At 39.7% G+C, this 25,124-nt stretch overlaps 1 protein-coding gene across 1 annotated transcript in view; it reads right to left on the bottom strand.

The window, feature by feature from the left end:
• Positions 1 to 12,996, bottom strand: part of col14a1a (collagen, type XIV, alpha 1a) — a 119,841-nt gene extending 106,845 nt beyond the window's left edge. The window contains exons 1-2 of the mRNA XM_041988851.1: positions 12,542 to 12,996; positions 10,938 to 11,054 (exon numbers count right to left, since the gene is read on the bottom strand). Coding sequence (XP_041844785.1) covers positions 10,938 to 11,031 — 94 coding nt within the window. The 5' untranslated portion in view covers positions 11,032 to 11,054; positions 12,542 to 12,996. The remainder of the gene's footprint in view (positions 1 to 10,937; positions 11,055 to 12,541) is intronic.
• Positions 12,997 to 25,124: the final 12,128 nt, after the last annotated feature.

Genomic DNA, 25,124 nt, shown 5'->3' with positions numbered 1-25,124 from the left:
TAAGAACTTAAAGGAAGTCACACAGCTGTCCATCTTGCATCAGTAGCACACTGGATGAGATTAACTTCACCCATGATGCAGTTACAGCTGTCACATCACACAATGCTCTAGATGTTCACAGTAGTGCAGTTTTCTCTCCTGCTTTGGAATTACTTGTAGAAAGACCACCAGCACACTCAGGAACAGAGAAAAGATTCAATAATGACTTTGTGGGAAGAACTTGTGGGAAGAATTTATTGATTTCTTAAGTAAGAGTCTATTGGAGCCAGCACAGAGCAACCATCAGCGGTATACCACACTAAAACACTAATTGATTTCATTTTTAGTTTGATCAAACACATTGGGTACATCTTTCATACAGTCTGTGTAACAAACTAATCAAGATGCATTAAAAGAAACAATGTGAGTCTATGTGTTCATTTCTGATCTACATATAAGGAAGAAAGGACAAGTGTAACATCCTTAGCAGCTCATTAAACTCTGCACCCTCTGTCAAAGGAAACACGTCTGTACTGGACTGCTGAAAGTGACAGCAGCTACTCTGCTTAAGCTTCTGCAGACTGCTGTCAGAAACACAGATAGCACATTCTGTAGATACAAACGGTGTCAGAGAGGCAGAAGACTGATTCTAATCTACAGGCAGGCAGACAACCAAAGACTGAAAAGCAGAATATGAAAAGAACAGGGAAGTCCTTAATGCAGTTCTGTTAAATAATTAAAGTTTTGATAAATGAAATGTTATCCAAAAAATCTATTGTAATTAAACAAGTAATAGATGGAAAAATAAATGCAGTAGCAAACTAATATTGGATTAGAACAAATATTTAAATGTGTAGACATGGATAAAACAATTAAAGAGAATATTTACAATAGCTTGTTAACAGAGAATGAATTGTGTTAATCATAGTTTTGCTCAAATCAGCTTGGGGCTGCAGCCATGCTTTTAAAAATAGAATTATAAATTGTCTGACATTTCACTTGAAAAATGTCACTGCGAAAATTGATTCAAAAGCATGAGTCTTGGCACCACTTTACACTCAAGAACATATTAAAAAGAATATTCCTCCAGAGCATTCAAAACTGTACAGAAAATGTTACATTTTGAAGAATTATTTGAAATATATTATGACTCCACCTCAATAAAAATGAGTTCATGACATTATCACTTTACTTTCTTACTCTTTATTTCTTTTCATTGCATGCTTGATAGATTTATCTGTATTGCCTTTGGATATAGTCACTGCAATTAACAATACAACCCAAAAAAAAAAAAAAAAGTCATGCTAACAATTAACTACAGACTCAAATAATCCCTCAGTGTATAAACACTTATCCATCAGTTACTTTAAATCAGTAAGCACTTTAATGACTGGGTTCAGAGTGAAGTAGAAACACACAAACACAGGTGATATGATGTAGACAAGCCAAAGGAGTGCTGTTCATGATTTTCAACCACAAATGGGAACAGACTTTCATCTCTCTTTGTGAGAAATCCCATTAAGGCCACAAACAAGGTAATAAATAGTCAAAATTATATTTTTATAAGTAGAAAAGTTCAAACTGCAGGCCTTTGTAACTACCAGTTCATGTACAGTCAGACTGATTCAAAGAACTGACTCCATAAGTAATGCATTTTTAAGTTATAATGTGATCTTTACAATCTTGTGAGATTTTTAATTTAGTATTTGATAACTTTTCCAGACACGGTATTGCTTCACAAGTTACTGTCAAGACCCAACTCTGAAATAAAAAGCCATGAAAGGAAAAATAAATCCATTCTTAAGTTATCAAATAAAAACAACTTTTTGAACATTTCATGATCCGAACCTCACAGACACGGAGCACCTATTCAGAATTTTATATCTCGCTTGCTGCTTTACTTAAGTAGTCACACCAGACAACCTATCTAATATTCAAAATGCATAGCATGAAAAGGTATAATTATCCCACACAATAAGGATCTATGAATAATTTGAAGTGCATAACAGAGTCAAGTAGCTTATTACTTTTATATCATTTATCGTGTCTGATATTATATGAAATGAGTTGGCAGACAGAGTTCTAATAACCAGGTGAAAATTGTCTTGAGTACCTCTACCTTTGCTTTCCATGTTAATGAACACACATACATGTACGAAATTATAGGTATAAGGAAAGAATGTGAAAACAGAATGAGCCAGCTATAACCCTGTATGTCAAGACCTACTATGTAAGTTAGATGCAATACCAGAGACAGCAACTATGATTAATGATTGTGCATAAAGCTGTGGATGCTGACAGAACATGAGGGCATCCAATATAAATTACCTTTCACAATCCGACACGTCTGTTCTTGTTTACCGTCGTACAGCCATAAATATCATGCAAAAACTCCACATTTCACACTCCGTCTCTGTGATCCTAAGTGCCAACCTGTTTTGTGAAACACTGTCACCATCACCTATCTTTATATTACAATAATATGCTCCATGGAAACTGCACCAGCACTGGATGAATAGTTCAGACCTGTCTGAAACTTACTGTGTGTTCGGCACATGGGCAGAGAAACTTACCTGAAAGGAATCAACGAGTTCTCGACACCTACTCGCATAAATCTTTCATCAGGTACCAAATGCAGAAAAAAATTAGCTCTAGGAAATAATCAGAGCCACTGAGTCCTCAATGAGAAATATGAAAAATCCCCAGTATGAAAATTATGCAAATCCTTCCAAAAACTGTATTTAACATGTTCTCAGATCATGAAGTTGAACTCTAATTTTAATGGTCCAATTTCAAATCTGAGCTTGAGTTATCTCCTGTAGAGACAGTGAAACAGAGAAGGCTTTTAGCTGGAGGCCCAATGTGAACAGGAATTATCTGAGAAAAAAAGAGCACAGCATGATACACCAGTTTGAGAAGGGATGACTTACTCCAGGATTAAGAGTAGTGAAAGCTAGCAGAGATTCCTCCTAAATGAGTTAATGCTTGCAGTCAAATTAATCTCCCTCTCTCCCCTCAGTCCCATTTCAACCACAACTACAAGTTTCCTCTTCCCCTCTCTAGATTTGACTAACCATTCAATCAATATTGGCCTTTTTTCCATCCAGCTTCTTCCTCATCTTCTTTTTCAATCATTTACTAATTACTTAACAATTTCTCTATTCCACTTCACTCTCATCTTTTTAATCAAACATATACTTCTCTGCTCTCTTCCAGTCTATTTTTTATCTTTTCTTTTCCTTACATCTTTTTACTTTGTTTTCTCATTTCTTCTTTCTGCTCTATTTTTGTCAAATTTTGATGCTTCCATCTTTTCTTTGATCATCTTTCCAATGTCTTTTTCTTCTTCACTCTTCCTTCTATCATTTAAGTTCCTTTTTATACCTTTCTCTCTCCTCTGCTCTCAGCAGATAAGCCTGGTACTGGCTCAACAGTAAGTATTCAGGCTACAGTAGCTTTGCTAATGCACAGGATTTATGGATGACAACTGTTGGCTTGCGCTGTCACCACAAGATAGTTATACTGTATTGTACATGAGGTAGGTGGGGGGAGTGTGTCTAAGCGTGCATGTGTGGACTGCAGCACGCATTTTTCAGTGTTCAGCATCTCATTTGTACATAAACTATTCTGCTCACCGATATAGCACTTAATGTGAATCCACCACCTCGCCACTCTTTTTATCTCCTCTGCTGCTCTCATGGAACACCTCTCTCTTTTATCACATCTTCTCTTCTCATCTTTGGACTTAAACTATTCTCTACCTCTCATCTTCCCTCTCTTCTGCTCTTTTATCATTTCATTTTATTATCTTATCCTTTCCTACCCTCCACTTCTAGTGACTTAACGCCTTTTTGCACCATTTCATCCAATACCTGTGTAAGTGATGCCTTTTTCTTTCAGCACTCACCTCTTTGCAACATATGTATGTGTCTGAATTTGCATATGCATCTAAAATCTCTCTTAAGGAGTGGCTGAATACCATGAGTGTGTTCTATGATCCATCCCCATGCGCAGTCTGTTGAAAGAGGCTATATTATCAATGCCTACCAACCAAAAGTGAAAAATACTCTGCAGAAGATGATTGATGTTAAACAGGAAGAATATTCAGGAGGGTATTTCAGCAAAAAACATTTAAGTCCAGATCACCACAAACTCTTCAGCAAAACATGTATGAGGAATATATCAAACTTTTTAGAATGATTGGATATCGGCTTTTTAGTACTGCACATAAGTTCAATCAATACTCAACTGATTCAGTTAAACTGTCTCAATGAGTTCAATTTCTTTTTGAGAAAAAAAACTTTTCTAACCAATACAGCTGTTCTTAGTTATTAAGCAGGTGTTTTATACAACTGTACAATCACCTCTGCTCAACCCGGAGTCATTTGAGTCCTTTGATAATATCCCACAAAATCACACTTTAATAAAACACTACAGGAAGTGGAGTGAACTAGACATTGTGGAAGACGTTGTAGGCTAACCAGTCATGCAATTTTTTTTACCCCATTAGTTCCTCTAAAATTTCTTCTCAAACATTCATGCTTCTTGAAATCTTCATCAGCTTATTTCCCATTTAAGTGGATTATGTTTATTTACAATCACAGAAACGCTGAACACCTCCTTATCATCACATCTACAATTCAGTGCTCCATCCAATCTGAAGTGGCTGATGATAATGTCAAGTTGGATTAACATCAGCAGCAGCTGAGGACAGGAGAGGGGTGACAGCAGCTGAGGTTTGGATAATTTATCACTTTTAAATTCCAAACAGGTTGTTGCATCTTTCTTTGGTTTATGAATCTCATCATTGGCTTCTCCCCTTGTCATTATAAGTGAAATTACTGGACAATGCTCTCATTCATACTAATTCACCAAGCCGCCCTTTAACCATACACTTAACACACACACAAACGCAAAAACGTGCTATGTCTTTGCAAATGTACATTTGAGAACAAAATCTGTTGAGATGTTTCTTGAAGCACAGCATTGATCCAAGTTGTCGGCCAAACAACAAAATGAATCACAATAATTAATTATCTGAGTAAGCACATGCAATGACACAGACACATACTAACACACCCACACACACATTTACCATCTTTACAGTTACCCACTTACCCAGGACTGCACATATACTGTATATAAATGTGATAAATGTTTCATTAACACTGACTTTCCTGGGTTTTTCTCCCTTTCTTTCTGAGAATGAGGTCAGAGTTCGTCTGTTTCTTTCTGCCATTTTTCCTGCTGTTTTTACTGCTAAAATGAAAACAGCAGCCAAGAGTGTTCGGTCACTCATTGCAAGATGAGCTCAGAACAAAATTTACATTTCCCTTTTCAATATTTTTCAAAGCCAAAGACACAGAGAGGAAAAAGGAGGTGGAAAAAAAAAGAAGAAACAATCCCCTCTGTTGCACACTGCTCAATTTCTTCAGTGAGAACAGTCTTAGAGCCGTTCCCACAGGTCAGACAATGTAGCACTGAAGCACAATAAAGACTATGTAACGTGTCTAAATCCAGTCTCCTAAAAAGAACTTATTCATGAAAAGGACTCCACATTACAACCGGACAAAATGATTGATAGGACATAGGGGGTAGTTTTCATCCAAACAGACTTATAAGCCAGTGATAATTTCCAAGACTCAGTCTAAAAATTTGTTCTCTGTTTTTAAGCCATTAATAAACTAAAAGCTGGTATTAATTTAATAAGTAACAGCACCAACAATGCCAATTAAAGGCACCAATCTCAAAACACAAGTCACTCAGTTCTATTAAATGGTGGAAAACAATGTAACTTATGTCACTTTTTCTCCAGCTGTTTTCACAAAAATGAATGAAGATTATTATGATTATTCAGTCATGACCACAATCATCTTAAATAATCACAATATAATAATCATGGGTTATAGCCCTAATTCTGCCTCTTAAAATGGTAACATGCCTACATTCTGCACTACATGGATCTGCCATGCATCATAAAAAAATGCTGAGGTACTACCTTTTCAAGGCCGACAATTACAGGCCTACATTTTCTTTTAAAACTGTAACATCTCAACATTTTGCATTTAGTGATACTGTTGGAAAAACAATATTGCACAACTATACCATGTTCAAAAACAATTACAAGGAGGTAGGAGGTGGTGGCAGTACACCACCAGATTGTCCCTCCAGACAACTGAGTTCAAACCTCTCCAGATCTTGTTCCTTTTGGACCTGTTACGGCTGCTGCTCATTGCAGGCAGTTGTGGCTCATCCTGCAGGTAATTGCCTGGCCCGGAGGTCTGTTCAGAGTGTCTGGATCAGACGCACCCCGGTCTCCTTCCCGCTGATTGGCTCAACGCCCAGCCAATCATACGGCAGCTTGGTGGAGTCCCGGACATAAAGGGCTGCCGCAGAGTTCATTCAGGAGGGAGAAGCTAGACAGCACAGGCTGCTTCCCCTCACTCTGACAAAATTATGGTGGTGTTGCTCTTCTGTGTGTTTGCTGTGCTAAATGGTAGCCTTTTATGTTAGACTATTTCATATTCACAGCAGGGTTAAACCTGGCTGTTCGTGTTTCCCTTGGGGATATATTAATAGTCTGGTTAGTTTGGGCTTACCTTTGTTATACACACAGTTTAGGTTTGAGTTTCGCTTCGGGTTACTATGAGTTCTGCCTTTCAGTTAACCTTGGTGTTTAACTTTTGTTTGTGTTGTGTTGGGCTAGGTTAGGCTATTTGTTGGTGATTGTGTTCATTTAGTTTATTGGAACTGCTGCACTTTTGTTATTTAGTTAAGTTCGCTGGTTTATGCGCACTCTTTTGTTTATCTTTTGGTTAATCCAGCAGATTTTGTGTAAGGTTTTAATAATAACATTTTGGCTTTTCTTTCAGCAGTTCCTCTAACCCCAACACTTGGTTAGGTTTGACTTCCTGTTTTATCCCTTATTTATACTCACCACAATAAAATGCTGTGTTTTACTTATACACCTGTCCACCACTGTCTTTTATGTTGCGCCCCACTCATACCCCTGAAACGGGACGTAACAGGACCCCTTCAAAAACTTTCTACTTTTCACCTTCGCTGTAAAATATGTTTTAGGTGAGATATTAGTTAAAACGTGGTTAAGGATATTTTTAAAGCATGATTTGGATAAAGTATTAATAGATACAAGGGTTAGAGTTTGGCATCACATCCCATGAATGTTTCCTTATGCGAAACAACAAAATAAAAATTTCAGATCTCACAATATCTGTGCCTTTATTGTCACATTTTCCATTTTGGGATATGTAGATAAAAGCATACACTGCACATTTTCTCGTGAGACTGTGTGGATAAGAGGTCATGGTGTTGCTGTGGACTGAATTTACTCTGTGTAGCTTATTTAACAGATATGGCAGGGTCAAGACTTATTAACTTATTAAATAAAATATCTCAAAAACTGTTGGACAAATAATCATGAAAGATTTACTAAATTATTAATGAGTCATAGAGAATGAATCCACATATTTTTGGGTAATCTCCTGACTTTTACACAAGAAATGCTTTTAAAACAATAATACATTTTACTGATGAGTAAATTAAACTAAAATAATCAAATAATTTTTTAAATGATAAATAATAAAACTACAGAATAATACATTATTCATGTTTATGAAATGTAAAAATATATAAATATTCTAAAACATAATGAGCGATAACCTGCATTAAACCAGTAAAAATATCAAACAAAACATCATCATCACTAACAGTAGCAGCATCATCATAACATCTGATAGGCTACCATTACCATGTGACACAGAGGGAATACACTGGCTGTGCTTTGCATAGTTTTATTATCAAAACTCTCAGAAGTGAAAACAAATGGCAAGTTTTTGTATCAGCAGAGTGGTATCTCGATATTCAAAAAGAATCCGATATTTTGACTGGCAAGTATCAAAGTATCAACTCCAGCGTATCGATATCTCCATCCGTAGTTAATGGATCTAATACAGCATAACACTCGGATTTAGGTTGAATAAACGAATGACTCTGCAAACTGGAATCTCTGCTGACTGTGAGAAGCAGCTAAATGCAGGTCAGGCATGTATTAAGCAAAAAGTGATAGAAGCATTCAGACCTCCACCAAACCATTGTAATTCTTTTTTTTTTTTTTTTTTTTTGCCAGTGATTGTGGGCATTACCTGTAGTTTTTATTTAGAAGCTCTAATAGTAAAATCTCCCCATGGGCAGGTGCAAACCTATGTCACAACCTGGTGGTCACGTGACCATGAAAAGCTTGCTGGTGAAAGTTTGTATCATACCAGCATCCGTGTTGAAGTGTGCAACTTGTTATAGTTTTAAGTTTTTTCCATTGGCGTTTGATATAAAATTATCCATAATGTCATGCAGTTATACTGATACCCACAGTGTCAAGGCTAGAAAAAGATATGAGGCGAAGCTAGTGGCAGTAGGACTGAATGAACACCCTCATCTCTAGCCACCGACACATTGCAGGAGCTGCTAATAAGAAACACTGAGAACTTCACAAAAACCAACATACATTTGTTATTGTTACTGCTGCCAGGCATTTCATGGTATTTTTTGGCATCGATACCGAAACAACCATAAGTTTTAAACAGTAATATCATAATAAATGTTTTATTCACGAGCCACAAAATGATCTGAACTACTTCTTGAATATTTTGATGAACTCCAAGGTCATCGGCATTAACCAGCTTGATCGCTAGCCAGTTATCACATCTTTCTGGGCTTTTGTGTCTTCAGTAACTCAAAGAATGATCTCTTTTTGTCTGTGGAACAACTATGTTTATGGCAGCCCACCACAACAAAACTTTTCAGCATATTTAAAACTCTACAAAAGTCTAAGAAAATCTCTGAGGATTGACAGTGAAAATCCAGTGGTCTATTAGCAATCTCTGGCTTTCACTGGTGAAAGACCTGGATGTGAAAAAGTTCCCAGATGTTCCCAGATGTTTGCACCTGCCCTGCGCCTGTAAAGAATCCTTTAAAAAAATCCCCATAAATCTAATCACTTGTTCCTTATTCCTTTTCTAAAATTTCCTGAAAGTGTCATCAAAATCAGTCCATTACTTCTTGAGTTATGTTGCTAACAGACAGACAAACCAACACTGCTGAAAACATAACCTCTGCCTTGGCGCCTTGCATCTGCAAAGTTATAGCTAAATATTTGTGTCTACAGAAGCTCAAACAACTTGGTCAGGAGAAAGGATTCTTGCAACTGAAATAATAAACATTGATTATAAGCATGAGAAGGAAATCACACCATCTTAGAATAATGTGGAAAGAATGCTATCATCAGCATATTTAGCAAAGAATATATATATATATATATATATATATATATATATATACACATATAAACATTACTTTGTAGACAACTATTTTGCAGACTACAAAAAACATGAATCAGAGAAGTAATATTTGAAACATTGCATCTTTGGCCTTAATTCCAGATGATTTCCACTATTTCATGCTCTGAAAAAAATCTTCTTGGACTGCCCCACTGTTTTGGTGGGTGTTCCTGACAATATCCAGACTTTTCAGTTGTATAAACAAACACTTTAATCCTCAAACTGTAACCCTGCAACCAGATGTTGCAGCTTACAGGGACAGATGGGGCAAAAATGGTTATTGCATGCTCCCCAGTGAACGGATTGAACAAGAGCTAACCTAGCAAAGAGTATGAAGCCATAGAGTATTAGGGAAAGAAAGGGGAAAGAGCAAAGAATGAAAAATAAGAACAGGAAACAGAAAACTACTTTCACTTCAAAGCAATCACTGCTGATTAAGGATCCCACTGATAAACCTGTAATCCAGCCACACACTGATACATTCAAAGCTAATAATAATAACAAAAAAAAACTAAACTAAAAACTATGCACCTCTGGAAGACCATTTAATTAATATACTATTTTTTAAAAATGTAATTACATTAATTACTAAAAGAATTGTCTTACATGTGGGTAACTAAATTTAATCAACTTCAGGATTTTGTGAAGTGATGCTCTAATGAACAGTTGCTGCTTTCCTGCTTCAATAACCACATCCTGGAGGGAATGTAAGCAACACACACACAACCATAAACACAAATGCACAAGAACTCAAGTATGGAGGATCAGCTGAATGTTGAAATGTCCCCCTGTCTCAATTTTAGATAACTACTACTACTACCATATCGTTTTGCCTCTCACACTCACTCTTAAGTACTCAATAAAAACATAAACTATGAATTTTGTCACTCAAACAACACAGAGATATCACAAAAATGCGAGCATCCAACATGTGTCATGTGATCTCCTGGTGTTAGTCACATGACTAAAAAGGACTACTGGATAATGCACCTCTGAAACCTCTAAAGTTATTTTTTCAACACAACCAGACTTATAACAACCACGATCAACAATCTGCACAAACAACCCACTAGTTGAAAAAGGATTAGTTTGATTAAATCAGGTTTGTTGATGTAATTCCACAACACACTGAAGTGTTAAATATTGTGCGGCACACTTTTACAGCACATTCATTGAAACCCCCTCTGAAGCGTGGCAGCTTTGGCAGCAGGGTTGCAAAAACTGCTACGCTGCCAGGGTGAAATGGCATAACGATGTGAGCGATATGATCCTGAGCATGATGTGATCTGATTAGATCTGAGCATGTGCATCAAACAGAGAGATGACAATAGGCAGAGTAAGGTGGAAATGGTGGAGGAGGAGACTGAAAGGGGCCAGATGAGGGAAAGACAAAAAAGAGATGGAGGGTGGTGGGTTAAAGAGGAGAGGATGTAGGCTTGGAGGAGAAAAAGAGAAAGTAGTGGGGGTGCGTGGATAGGATGAGAATGGATGACCAAGATTCTGGATTTGGATGGTGTGTATCAGGGAGATCAGACAGGTGGAAGTACAGTGAAAGTAGATGTAGAATGAGAGGAGGAAGTTTGGAAAACACAAAAACGCACTTACCATCACGTTGAGCCTCACTGGGGTAACAGGAAGTGAGGGCCAGTAACACCAGTGGAGCCCACAAACACCACCTGACCTGTTCCGTCAACAACATCCTAATAACCAGCAGTTCTAGACCTGTATTGAGATAAAACAGATAACACTGAATAAGTGAAGGAAGGATGAAAATGAAAGGCAAGGAAAACAAAGAGGAACAGTACAAGAAAAACCAAGAATGCCATTCAGCTGATGAAAGACTCTGTGGGTCGAACTTTACCCACACAACTCCAACTCACTGATCTGGAATCAGTTAGTTATGTCTCTAATCCAATTTCTTTTACAATTACAGTGCAGCAGCCTGCTGTCTGGACTGACCACAGACCAGTGCCAAAGCCTCCCGCCTACACAGAGCAGGCAGAGGGTGAAACAGTGGAGGACTTTGTTTTAGAGAAAAGAGGAGACGAAAATGAGAAAAGAGGAGAGAAGAGAGGAGAACATTAACAAAAGACCTGACAGGAAAAAGCAGATAGAAGGCAAAGTAACAGAGAGAGCGAGCACAGGGTGATTGACAGTCCAGAGAGGGAACATCTGATGAGTGCCATTGTGGGACAAAAAGAGCAAACATGACAGCACCTCTCCTCCTTATTTCATCTCCTCCTTTCATTGTTCACTTCTTGTTCTCTAAATCCTCTCCTTTGCCACCTCTTCAGTCTGCCTCTCATTATGGCAGGAAGGATGGACACATTAAAGACATTTATCATGTGTCTCTTCTCTTGCCAGTACATCTGGCTGATCGTCACATTAATAAATCAGCTCTATAAGGCAAAGGTTGTTCTAATTTCAATGACAGCTGTAACCCAGATGTATGGTAGGGCTGGGCTCCTTCAACTCAGAAATAGCCAACAGATCAGAAAGATTACAGTGCATTTCCATTGGGTTTAAATACTCCAGGATATGCCTTGAGGTTTTCATGTTTTTCCTTCTTGCAGATCAGGCAATAGACATGAAGAAGAAAATGAAAAGGATTAAACACAAAGAGTTTATTACTACATGCACACAAATGAGGTAATCATACAAAATTGATGCTGTCCAGAGCAAGTTTCGTTGTATACCTAGTCTTTTTCTCTAAATATTTAGCCCAAAACATAATGCAAAAGTTTCTCTTGTACTGACACTGCATCATTTTTATTGCTATACAAGAGCAACTTTTACACTGGTTAATTAGTCAATGCAAAACGTAGTCAAAGCGTCACATTAATTGCAGTTTAATCAGTTTATTTGCTAAGTGCACTTTCTTTTGAAGCTGCCACATTTTGCACGCATACTGCATTTGATTACATAAAAGACTGCAGACACTCGTCTCATTTACATAAAGAGAGCAAATTCTACTGTTGTAATCAAAATTTAAACTTTTTTTACACCTTTTCCACCTACCTGCAGATTTCATTCATCGACCAAAGCTCATTTTAAAGTACTGCTGATTGATTTTAATGAAGCTTCCACGCAAGAATTGAGACAAACTATCAGATTTATACTAATTAACAGGTTGCGTTGGAAACACTCCAGCGCAGCACACCTGAGACCGATTCAGCCACACGCGCAATGAATAAAATAGTCTTTCGTACCTTTCCAGTCATTAATTCAAGGTGTCCTTTTTATCCCCAAAGGAAATCCTTTGAATACCAAAGACGAGTGCTACTGCTGCTTCCCGAAGCGCCCCTCTTTCTATTCTGCCCTCTTCTTCCTCGGGCTTTTCTTTCTCTCACTCCTTCTCTCCGGATACAATTCGGTCAGTCCGGAGTGGGTGTTTCTCGCCTCGTTATTCAGCCATCCCTCCCTCCGGCTATTCCTCTCTGCCTGAAGCCTTCCCTCCGTCCGGGTACATCTCATACAGACTGAAACAGACGATGCGAGGCGATGCGCAGAAACTGCTCCTCCGCCAACCCGCGTGTTTCAAGTCGGTTGTCGTCCCTTGGTGGGACCTGTCGCGGAGGACATATCTGTGACTGCAGCTTTATGAGACCCAAGCGTTCATAACTGAAAGTTGGTTGTGTGTTGACTTGTATAAGCTAGAAAACAAAAGTCAACGTGAGGATTGTTCGGTGCGCTCGGAGCAGGTGTCTGACCATGTCCCACTGCGCGGCCAGCTTAGATGTTAAAGGCGCAATGACACACCATAAAGTTGGAATTTCAAGAAGACGTTAGAAGCTACCTCTTCTTAATTGTGTTCACTGAAGAGAATTCCTGAAAAATTAAGAATGGTTTTATTTATAAGATTTAGAAAATCCTACTAAAAACAAATATAAAACAACCCTCTTCATGTGCAATGGTTTTCCATATTATATTAATCAGTTCCTGGTGATTCCACTTTGTCCATAAATACTTAGGGTAGCTGGGTACAAACCAGATTAAGAAATGTAAGCTGTAATGATACCAGAGGTTTAATGGCTGCATCCAGCAAGTGGTTCAAATAGCCCAAAAATATCAAATCAGTTGACAATTGACTGCAGTTTGGATTAGCCTAAAGAAAATAAATTGAGGTAAACATGCAGATGGACAAAGCATAAATAACCCCAGTAAAATATTCTGTTTAATTAGTGCAGAAATGTATACAAAATTGCAACTTGTAGTTTTAAGGCTGTGCCAGGGTGTTTCTAGGGTTTATTGCTATGCTGACCATCTGCTTGCCATAAATAAAAGAAGTAAACATCAGCTTTTCAACTCTCTACAAGTAAGCAGAATTCTCAAACATGTTGAACTATTCCTAAAACGGCGTGTTACAAACCAGTGGTTTCATCCGTCAGGGTTGGAAAAAAAAAAGACTGAGTTTACTATGTAATTCTGTTCATACACTCAGCTCCTCTGCTGCTGTAGAGGCTTTGTGAAGAATGGGAGTCATGGGAAACAGAGGCTGGTGAAATATGCCAGCGGCTGGCTGAGTTGAAACGCTGAATAGCTTCACTCCAGGTGTGTCCCTTGGGCACACACTCACACAAAGAAATGAAATACACATACACCTTATCCAAACAACTGTCCAGATGCCATAAGCACTATAATCAGGTGGATAAGGATTCTCTGTCCTTCCTCCTCTTCCTCCCATCCTGTCCTTATGTCATCCTCTTCCCTTTTATCTCTTACCCCTTTGCAGCAGACCACACAACAATCAAAGGCAGCACAATAGACACTACATGCAAGTAAATATAATCTTCCTGAACTGCAGCACTTTTTAAGTCTGTGCCTTAGTTGTTTCATGATTTCAGTTTTTAATTCTCCCTTCTCCTTTAGCAGTTCTGCCAGTTAGTGTTGGTTGGTTGAATCAACACTTTTATCCACATTGTAGTGTATAAATGTAACATCGAAGTTACCATCAAAGCTGGGTGATTTGTAAAGGTTCTATTTTAAAGAGGAAATCCCAAAATTAAACAATATTGTAGTTATTTGACATAAAAAGAGAAATCATCCACTTCACCATGACTTCCATATTGTGTCCCAGTGACCACAGTATTAGACTCTTATAAGTGAAACCTGTCTTTTTTAAAACCAAATCTAAATGAAAGGTATGCTGGGAAACAGCAAGATTACAGCAAGTGATTTGTCACTCAACCAAATACAACTTAAAACCAAGATTCCTGTATTAATGTGCTCTAGATAGATGGATCAAAGTTAGAGTTGTTTGTCCACAGTAACAACCAGTGACTTTGTTGCAGACAAAAGACAGAATATGAAGAAAACAACCTGCTGTAAGGCATGGTGGAGAAAGTGTTATGATTTGGGATTTCTCTGCTGCTTCAGGGACTGGGAAGCTTGCTGACATTGATCCAATTATGAGCTCTGCTTTATATCAAAATGGGCTTAAAGATCATATCAGGGCATCCATCTAGACCCTAAAATGAAACTGTAAGTGAAAATATCACAAAAAAAAATGACTCAAAAAGATGGGGAAAAGGATTATGGCTAAGTTGACTCCATTATTTTAATCTATGTTGAAATTTTTGTAGGGAGACTTAAAATTGACAGTATATAAGAAACCAATATAAGAGAGTAGGGGATGTTTTTTTCTAAAAATATCTGCAAGGATATTTCTTCTAAAAGTAGCAGCAGTTTTTGATGGTAAGGGTATATTTTCCCCACAGCAGAATATCACTAATTCTTCCTCCATTCCGGCTCATCTCATCATCCTCAGTTGTAAAGTCATATACATGTTTGAAAAAGACCAGAAAGAAAGTTTTGAAAATATTTTGCCTGTTAGATATCCTCAGATTAGCATTTCCACATCAAGCAATGTTAACATGCTGAAGTTAGCGTTTAACCTAGTTGCAGCTTCACAAAGCCGCTATGCTGTTACAAGATCTGAGCTTGTGTAATGTTGTAGGCTTAAACGTCACATTGCACTTCATTTTAACTTATGCTTGCACTGTAAACAGTGGTACAACAGGGTGTACGTCATGTAATTTGGTGTCTAAATAATTTAGTATTGCTAAAAGATGTATCAGTTTTTATTTGACCAAGTCAGATACCACTGAGACCCATTAAAGTCACCTAACAGGTGTTTCTCTAAAACTGACTGACACGCCTGAATCCATGACCGATGGATGAACCTCCCTGTATGTGCTTGTGTCCTCTTTTTTTCTCACATCATTTCTCTTGAGGACCTTCCTTTATTCAACTCATTACCTATTCCATTTTATTTTATTTCCTCCCTCTTTTCCTTCTTGTTTTATCCCTTTTTCAATCTTTTTCATCCTACTCCTATTCTGCCCATCCACCTCCTGTCTACATTTTGACCCTTACTGTCCATCCCAGCTGTGGCTCTGTTGAATAAATGCATCACTCACAAGATAGAGCTGATCCACAGGTCATTTAGCACAGCACCATATGGTCCTACTGTGATACTTCATAAAGCTTTTAAAGCCATGGCACAACAGCAAATATCTGAAAAAAGAAAACTGCTGGTACTTCGTCTTGCTATTGATGTAGTGATACAGATTTAGTAGATACTATCACACAGAAAAGAAATATTTAATGAAATAAAAGATGAACTCACAAAAGTTCACTGGCAAGAAAAAGTTAGAGCTTTGAGAAACAAACCTGTAAGTCTTCCTTTTATCCCTTAAAAGCAGTAAAACACCTCAGGACTCAGACAGATCTAGTTTAGTTCTGCAGTCTCACTGCATATGTGCCAAATGTCACTGCTGTACAATCTGGATGTGCTTTGTAGGATGTCATGAATAAAAACAACAAACTGTTTATCACAACCACCAATTACACTCGGTCTGACACTGAGAAGATTTAGAGAAGTGTTGACACAAAGCCCTTCTTGTTTTTCTTCTTGCCATTTCATATTTTCCTTTAAATATTTTCTCAGCACATTCTGCAGAAACCTTTACATAAATGAGCCATTAAACCTTTGTTTCTGTGATGTCTGCAGAGATAAGCCATCATTTGATGTTGTCCACCACTCCCTGTCTTGCGCTAAGACATCACTTTTGATAATAAACCTGATTAAACACAATCTCTTATATTTCCTTTATTTCACTGTAATTGTTAGGAACAAACCACAGTTGCTGCTTTGACACAAAGAGGAGGCATAATTTCCTGAGTAGTAGAGGATTCTCCCAGGAAACAGGAAACCCCTCATTTATGTTTATAAAAACACATGTTTAAGTTTTAAGTGGATAAAAGATAAATGGATAGTAAGAGTCAGCGGTGACATAAAATATTTAAAAGTTTTATCTTTAAATCTCTGGAAAAAACTACAACTACCAGTTAAAAAGCTGTGGCAAGCAATAATATTACAATGTGTATATCTTATTTAAAGTGTATATCCACTTATATATACACTCCCGAATAAGTCTTTCCTACTTCTTCCTCTCTGTCTGCCTCATTGGTTGTGACAAAAGTTTGCAATTGTACGTTATCTTATGAATTTAAAACACTTTTTCTCTCTCTTTCAATTTCACAAAAGAATCTATTCTCACATTTTTAAGATTCAGAGATAACCTGAGGTGCTGATCTTAGTACCCCTTCCACTGACAGGCAGCCCAAATGACTGTGTCACTCACTCACACAATAAGCTGCATTTCAACTAGCAGGACAAAATGGTTTGTTTGTCTTATAAGCTTGAGCAAAAGACCTGGACAAGTTCAAAGAGAGTTGACACGTTCAGAGCTGTGCCTGGGCACATACACTCTGCTTGAGCTCTGCGTTAATAACAAGCAGCGGGTTAATATGAGGGTAGCAAGAGATAAAGGTGACCACAGCCTACTGATTACTCCAACTGGTCACAGTTATTAGCCAGCTTGTCATCTGGTTCCTGGTCTGTTGTTTTTAGAGCTGCTGATCCAATAAATCCTGGGGTCATGGCGCATCAGACAGCTTATAAGGAGAAATGAAGTGGTGGAAGAGATTTATTAAATAAAATTATGTCACCTATACTTAAAAGAAAAAATAACGGTCCTGGGCAAGAAAAAGGACCACCCAGTAAAATGTCTAACAGTGCAGTGGCTGACCAAGTACAGAGGACCAGAACAAACCTTTTCTGTCATCACTCAGGTAATTTCAACTATTTATTTAACAGATTTTAGCCAGCATCACAACTATAAACTACATCAGGGCTCTACAGCTGTAGTCCTCAAGGGCCATTGTCCAGCACATTTTAGATGCTTCCATGTTCAAACACACCTGAGTAAAATTAAACAGATTCAGCAGCTTGTCATGTTTTGCACAACGACCCCTAAATTTGAGTCATGCTGATGCAGGGAAACATCTAAAATCTGCAGCAGCATTTGAGTTTAAAATGCCCTGAACTACATATCCACACTTTGCTGTTGCTGTTGTTGGAAGGAACATTAAAATCTGTTTTTAACTTTCAACCATGAAAATATACTATTTATAGATATAATGTTGTTCTCTGCAGACAAATGAATATTATTTTATGACCGCAAGTGATTGTCAATTTGTTTAGAAGATCATTCAAAATATTGTTCTACATGAATAATAGGAATAAAACTACATGTCTTAGGTCTATAAGTCGAATGCTTCTGTTTATCAAGATGAGGACAAAAGGGTGATCCGGCTTTTTCTGTAGCAGCCCCAAAGCTATGGAACAGTATTCATATCTTAATCACAGACTTCCATAAATATCTTAAAGGCTAAGTTGAAAACTCATTCATTTTCAAAGCCTTTGGGTGTCCTAAAACTTATGTTTTTGTTTCTTTACTGTATCTGTTTTTGTAAATATTTTATTGTGTAATTGTCTTTGCTTCAGAAAATTTTCGGCACTTTGGTTGTTTTTTAGAGGTGCTTTATAAATAAACTTGATTTTTACATGATTTGTTCATGAATTCACAGGAGCTATCTTCATACTGATGTAGTTGCTGTTATCATTTTTATCCAAGTTATCAGAATGTGAGGAATAGCTTTGTGTTAACCGGATGACTTGTAATTTATGGTAAATCCGATTTTTGGCAGTGGATACACAATCTATTTTAGGCATCATTTGGATATTTCTTTCATGCTTTTCAACTTTTGACTTTTTTTTTCTTTGAAGTTTTAAAATGGAAATGCTGCTTAGTAAAAAAGAGACATCCTGCTACAATAGCTCACCAAATCCACAGAGTTTGCAACCCCAGCCTAAGAATTATTTGGCAGGTGGCTAACATTTATGCTTGCCGTGACTTGTCCTGAGATCCTCGCCTGCAGGGAAGGAAGTGAAAGACAGGAGACAGTTTACCAAAAACACAGTAATCACACCTCAAAAGCATGCAGCCCGTCAACCTGAGTAAACAATAAAACATTTTATTTTTGCAGCTACATTAGTCTCTCTTTTTATTGTCTTTTCATTTCTTACCATTTTTTTTCTTTTATTTCTGAATGGTATTCAAAGATCCTTTATTTTCCACATGTGACCACACTCCTGACCTATTTTTAATCATTGCAGCAGGTAGACTTATTGGCATCAAGAAGCTAATTGAACTGCTCCAGAGAATTTTCCTGTTTCTGCTTTCATTGCTCCTCCCTGAGCCGCTGCCTTATCATGGTGGAGGAGTTTGTAAGTCCTGACGATCCTAGTGGCTATGTTGTAGGGGGCTCATGCCCCTGGTAGGGTCACCCATGGCAAACAGGTGTCTGGGGAGGGACCAGACAAAGTGCGGCTCAAATCACCCCTATGATGATGACAAAGCAAGGACCAGGGTTTCCCTTGCCTGGATATGGGTCACTGGTGCCCCCCTCTGGAGCCAGGCCTGGAGGTGGGGCATGGAGGCAAGCGCTTGGTGGCCGGGCTTTTGCCCATGGGGCCTGGTCGGGCTCAGCCCGAAAGGGTGACGTGGGCCTCCCCTCCCGTGGGCTCACCACCTGCAGAAGGGGCCATAGGGGTTGGGTGCAGTGTGAGCTGCGCAGCTGCCGGAGGCGGGGACCCTGGCGGTCTGATCTTTGGCTGCAAAAGCTACCTCTAGGGACGTGGAATGTCACCTCTCTGGCGGGGAAGGAGCCTGAGCTAGTGCGCGAAGCTGAACGGTTCCGGCTAGATATAGTTGGACTCACCTCGACGCACGGCTTGAGCTCTGGAACCACTTTTCTTGAGAGGGGCTGGACCCTCTTCCATTCTGAAGTTGCTCCTGGTGAGAGGCGCCAAGCAGGTGTGGGCATGCTCATTGCCCCCCAACTTGGCGCCTGTACATTGGGGTTTACGCCGGTGGACAAAAGGGTAGCCTCCCTTCGCCTTCAGGTGGAGGGACAGGTCCTGACTGTTGTTTGTGCTTATGCACCAAACAGCAGTTCAGAGTACCCACCCTTTTTGGAGTCCTTGGAGGGGGTGTTGGAGAGCACTCCTTCCGGGGACTCCCTCATTCGGCTGGGGGACTTCAGTGCTCACGTGGGGAATGACAGCGAGACCTGGAGGGCCGTGATTGGGAGGAACGGCACCCCTGATCTGAATCAGAGTGGTGTTTTGTTGCTGGACTTCTGTGCTCGTCATGGACTGTCCATAACGAACACCTTGTTCAGACATAAGAGTGTCCACATGTACACTTGGCACCAGGACACTCTAGGCCGCAGTTCGATAATCGACTTTATAGTCATATCGTCGGACTTGCGGCAGCATGTTCTGGACACTCGGGTGAAGAGAGGGGTGGAGCTGTCAACTGATCACCACCTGGTGGTGAGTTGGCTCAGATGGTGGGGCAGGATGCCAGTCAGGCCTGGCAGACCCAAGAGTGTTGTGAGGGTCTGCTGGGAACGTCTGGCAGAGTCCCCTGTCCGAAAGAGTTTCAACTCCCATTTCCAGCAGAGCTTCAACCGTGTCCCGGGTGAGGCAGGGGACATTGAGTCCGAGTGGGCTGTGTTCCATGCCTCTATTGTCGCGGCGGCCAGCCACAGCTGTGGCCGTAAGGTCGTTGGTGCCTGTCTTGGTGGTAACTCGTTGGTGGACACCTGCAGTAAGGGATGCCGTCAAGCTGAAGAAGGAGTCCTATCTGGCCCTTCTGGCCTGTGGGACTCCAGAGGCAGCTGATGGGTATCGGCGGGCTAAGCAGAGCGCAGCTTCGGCCATCGCTAAGGCAAGAACTCGGGCATGGGAGGAGTTTGTAGAGGCCATGGAGAATGACTTCCAGATGGCTTTGAGGAGATTCTGGTCCACCATCCGGTGGCTCAGGAGGGGAAAGCAGTGCTCTGTCAACACTGTGTAGAGTGGGGATGGGGGGCTGACCTCGACTCGGGACGTTGTGAGGCAGTGGAGGGAATACTTCGAAGACCTTCTTAATCCCACCAACACGTCTTCCGATGAGGAAGCAGAGTCTGGGGTAGCTGGTGCTGACTCTCCCATTTCTGGGGCTGAGGTCGTTAAGGTGGTTAAAAAGCTCCTCGGTGGCAGGGCCCGGGGGGTGAATGAGGTCCGCCCATAGTTCCTTAAGGCTCTGGATGCTGTAGGGCTGTCTTGGCTGACACGCCCCTGCAGCATTGCGTGGACATCGGGGACAGTTCCCCTGGACTGGCAGACTGGGGTGGTGCTCAAACTACAGGGGATCACACTCCTCAGCCTCCCTGGTAATGTCTATTCAGGGGTGCTGGAGAGGAGGGTCCATCGGATAGTCGAACCTAAGATTGAGGAGGAGCAGTGTGGTTTTCGCCCCGGTCATGGAAAAGTGGACCAGCACTACACCCTCTTCAGGGTCTTTGAGGGGGCATAATCTAACCAACATGTGCTTTATGGACTTGGAGAAGGCATTTGATCGTGTCCCCCAGGGACTCCTGTGGGAGGTACTCCGGGAGTATGGAGTGCCGGACCCGCTTGTACGATCTGTCCTGTCCCTGTACAACCGGTGTCAGAGCTTGGTCCGCATTGCTGGCAGTAAATCAGAATCGTTTCCAGTGCGGGCTGGTGTCCGCCAAGGCTGCCTTTTGTCACCGATTCTGTTCATAACTTTTATGGACAGAATTTCTAGTCGCAGCCAAGGTGTTGAGGGGATCTGGTTTGGTGGCCTCAGGATTGGGTCTCTGCTCTTTGCAGATGATGTGGGTCTGTTGGCTTCATCGGGCCGTGATCTTCAGCTCTCACTGGAGAGATTTGCAGCCGAGTGTGAAGCTGCAGGGATGAGAATCAGCACCTCCAAATCCAAGACCATGGTCCTCAGCCGGAAAAGTGTGGAGTGCTCTCTCCGGGTCTGCAACAGGGTCCTGCCCCAAGTGGAGGAGTTCACGTATCTCGGGGTCTTGTTCACGAGTGAGGGAAGGATGGAGCGGGAGATTGACAGGCAGATCGGTGCGGCGTCTGCAGTGATTGGACTCTGCATCGGTCTGTCGTGGTGAAGAAGGAGCTGAGCCAAAAGGCAAAGCTCTTGATTTACCAGTAGATCTAAGTTCCTACCCTCACCTATGGTCACAAGCTGTGGGTAGTGACCAAAAGAGCAAGATGTCGAATACAAGCGGCTGAAATGAGTTTTCTCCGCAGGGTGGCCAGGCTCTCCCTTAGAGATAAGACGAGAAGCTCGGTGATCTGGGAGGGGCTCAGAGTAGAGTCGCTGCTCCTCCTCATCGAGAGGAGCCAGATGAGGTGGCTCAGGCATCTAGTCAGGATGCCTCCTGGATGCCTGCCTGGTGAGGTGTTCCGGGCACGTCCCACCGGAAAGAGGCCCCGGGGAAGACCCAGGACACGCTGGATGGACTACATCTCTCGGCTGGCCTGGGAATGCCTCGGGATCCCTCCAGATGAGCTGGTGAATGTGGAAGGGGAGAAGGAAGTCTGGGTTTCCCTGCTTAGGCAGCTGCCCCCACGACCAGACTCCGGATGAGTGGCAGAAAATGGATGGATGGAATACTTTCATTGCTTTGACATAATGTAAAGAATCACATGAAAAAAAAACTTATTTAAATATACTAATAGCCTTACACCACATCTTTTTTATTATAATATACATAATGCATTTTGAAAGAGGATTGTTAATCCTCAGAGAAATTTGCAAGCAATAATCTCAAGGTATCCTGCATTTAGGAGTAGGTTGGAAGCAGTAAAAACAGATGGACAAAGGATTCATAAAGTGTTCTTCATACTTCATTCTTTGTGGACTCATCTTGCATCAGATATTGCATATTCACATGAAGATGGGTGTTCTTACAGAGATATGGAAACATGGGAGTGTTTTAAAGCAAATGTCAAACCTGACTGCTTCCAGTGTAACTCACAGCTAAGATCATTTTCTTATCTTAGCTGCTGTTGCTGATACCACAGAAGTTTTCGAGCCACTTGTATTTGTATTGCTGAAATAAAAGAAACTAGGCTGTTCAAGCCTTAATATAATCCCCTAAAGTCAAATGTACCACTTGGTCAATACTTTTATTCCAGGCTTCTCTGAGCAACAGCTAGATTTTAGCATTTTGTCCATGGCTATGTGTACACAGAGCTAGATGTCATTTTGTAATTATACTTCCAGGGCTTATCACACAGTTGTCCTCAAAATATCATTAAAACCCGCATGATCATTGCAAATTGTAACTTTCATACTGACTGTTCAATAAACACATTTAATAATAGACTAAATAACTGTTTTTTATGTTATACATCCTAATCTCTTTCTTTCCATCTTTCCCTAAACCAGATGAAAAGTCCAGCAGGCTTATGGGGTTCTGCATCACAGCTTTTAATTTCCTGTGTATATGCATCACTCTGTATACTGACAACAAACATGCACAGCTCACTCGACTGATAGTTGCTGGTAAGGCTGTGAAGGTTGCTGCTGAGCTTATCAATTGAGGGCTACAGGAATAAGCCGGTGAATGAGTGAATGAAAGGTTTTAAGTGGTGTAAGGTCTAGTGATGATACCTTGATAAAACTCTTGTGTTAGTAAAAACAGTATTCATTTTCTGCAGCTCACCTCAACTCTGATTAAAACCTGGGGTGTGCAGAAAATCTGGAAAAGAAATACAGAGGAAAGGATCTGCCTTCCTGTAGCTGCAGCTTGACTGTGTATGTTTCATATGTGAAAAAGAACTCCATCATTAGGACTGGACGAGAATGCCCTGTCTAGAACACTTGTAAACTGTTCCAAGGCCTCTACTAAAATATGTAATATATGTATGCAAGAATTTGTTTGAAACTTTATCAGTAGTTTGTATTCACACTGCAATTCCCAGTGGGAGACCTTCTGCTGGAGATGTGTTCTCACAGCTGGATATATTACATTGTGGAGCTGAGAGGACCCAAACAGAATGGTGTCGCTATTGCAGTGCTGTTTACAGCACCTGTAATGATGCATGAGGCTGCAAAAAACCATTTTTGAATTAATGTTTATTCCACATGTATGTATGTATTAATATAACTAACAAGAGAGCAGAGGGCAACATTAATGTCTGCAGAAAAGAACCACACCTGGTTTCATTCACTTACTTTCAGAACTTCTTACTGAGTAGCTAGGGTCTGGGAAGTTTCAGATGATGCATTGTCATGGTAACTCATGCTAAAAACATCAACTGCTGTCAGTTGAAATAAATAAAAACCACCTTGTTGGTGACAAGTATTATTCTCTCCTTCCTTTTGTAAGAATTAGAAACTTCCTATTTGAAAGGTAATAAGAATTAAATGAGATCAATATATACTTTATTAATCCCAGAAGGAAAATTATAATGACATAGTAGGTTTGTTTGTTTGTTCTTTATTATGAATCATTCATTGTCAGTGAAAAGTTTTTTATTTAAGTTCTTGTGCTGGAGGTCCTTCTTGCTGTTGGCAGGAAGGACCTCCCGTACCTTTCTGTGTTACAGCAGATCTGAAGAACCCTTTAAAAAACACACTCTGAAGTTTCCTCACTGTGTTGTGTAGAAGGCAAAGAATTGTTCATTATGTTCAGAAACTTTGGCATTCTACCACAATGTGAGAGATGTAGATATTTCAGTTAACTGAACTGACATGGAGTAAAGCTAAATTGCAACACAATATGTCAGTGTACATTTATTTTCTGAGTAATTCAACCTTTTAAATATAGAAAAAAAAAGTTTCATTAAAATCATTGTACTGGAAAAAAACAAATTAATTCAGGAAACCTTCCTTTATTCTATTTTACGCATTTCATGTCCTGCATATTATAAAAACTGAACATAAGTGTTTGCAAATAAGCCAACTGTGCATCGTGTTCCTTAATTTATTTTTCATTTACTCTTTACTTTCCTTAGTTTGTGTTCCATTCATGTTATTCATGGATCACCGTTTTCCCTTTCACAATCCCTCCTGTTCACTCTAATTCATCAGATAAAATTAACCAAGTACGAGAAAATTTAGATTTTCTGTCTGATGATATGTTACTGCAATTTTAACTGCATTATTATTATTTTGGGATTTCATTTCTAGATGATTAGCAAACCAAAAATAAAGTAATAAATAGAAAATTAGATGAATAAACAGATAAATAAAGCACAGCTTGCAAGAATACTTTAAATAATCTTTCACATTATTTTTAGCACTCAAAGCTTTGAGGGTAATTTCAGCCCAGCTTGTCTCTATAGAAGAAAGGTCAAATATGGAGTCCATCAAGGCTTGTATTTATTTATTTATTTATTTTTAGCTTTAGTTCAGTTCTGTCTGTACTTGATCATCCTCTACAAGCCTTCTTTTTAAGAAGATCAAGGTCAAATTTACTCATAGACATTTACAGACAAAAAAGTTGACCAAAGTGCTTCACAGTTAAAATTTACAACTTAAATCAACATGATGGTAAAAG

The sequence above is a fragment of the Melanotaenia boesemani genome, chromosome 6 (assembly GCF_017639745.1).
Source record: "Melanotaenia boesemani isolate fMelBoe1 chromosome 6, fMelBoe1.pri, whole genome shotgun sequence".
NCBI lineage: Eukaryota > Metazoa > Chordata > Actinopteri > Atheriniformes > Melanotaeniidae > Melanotaenia > Melanotaenia boesemani.
The sequence above is the reverse complement of the archived record's forward strand: the minus strand, read 5'-3'. Positions and strand labels throughout refer to the sequence as shown.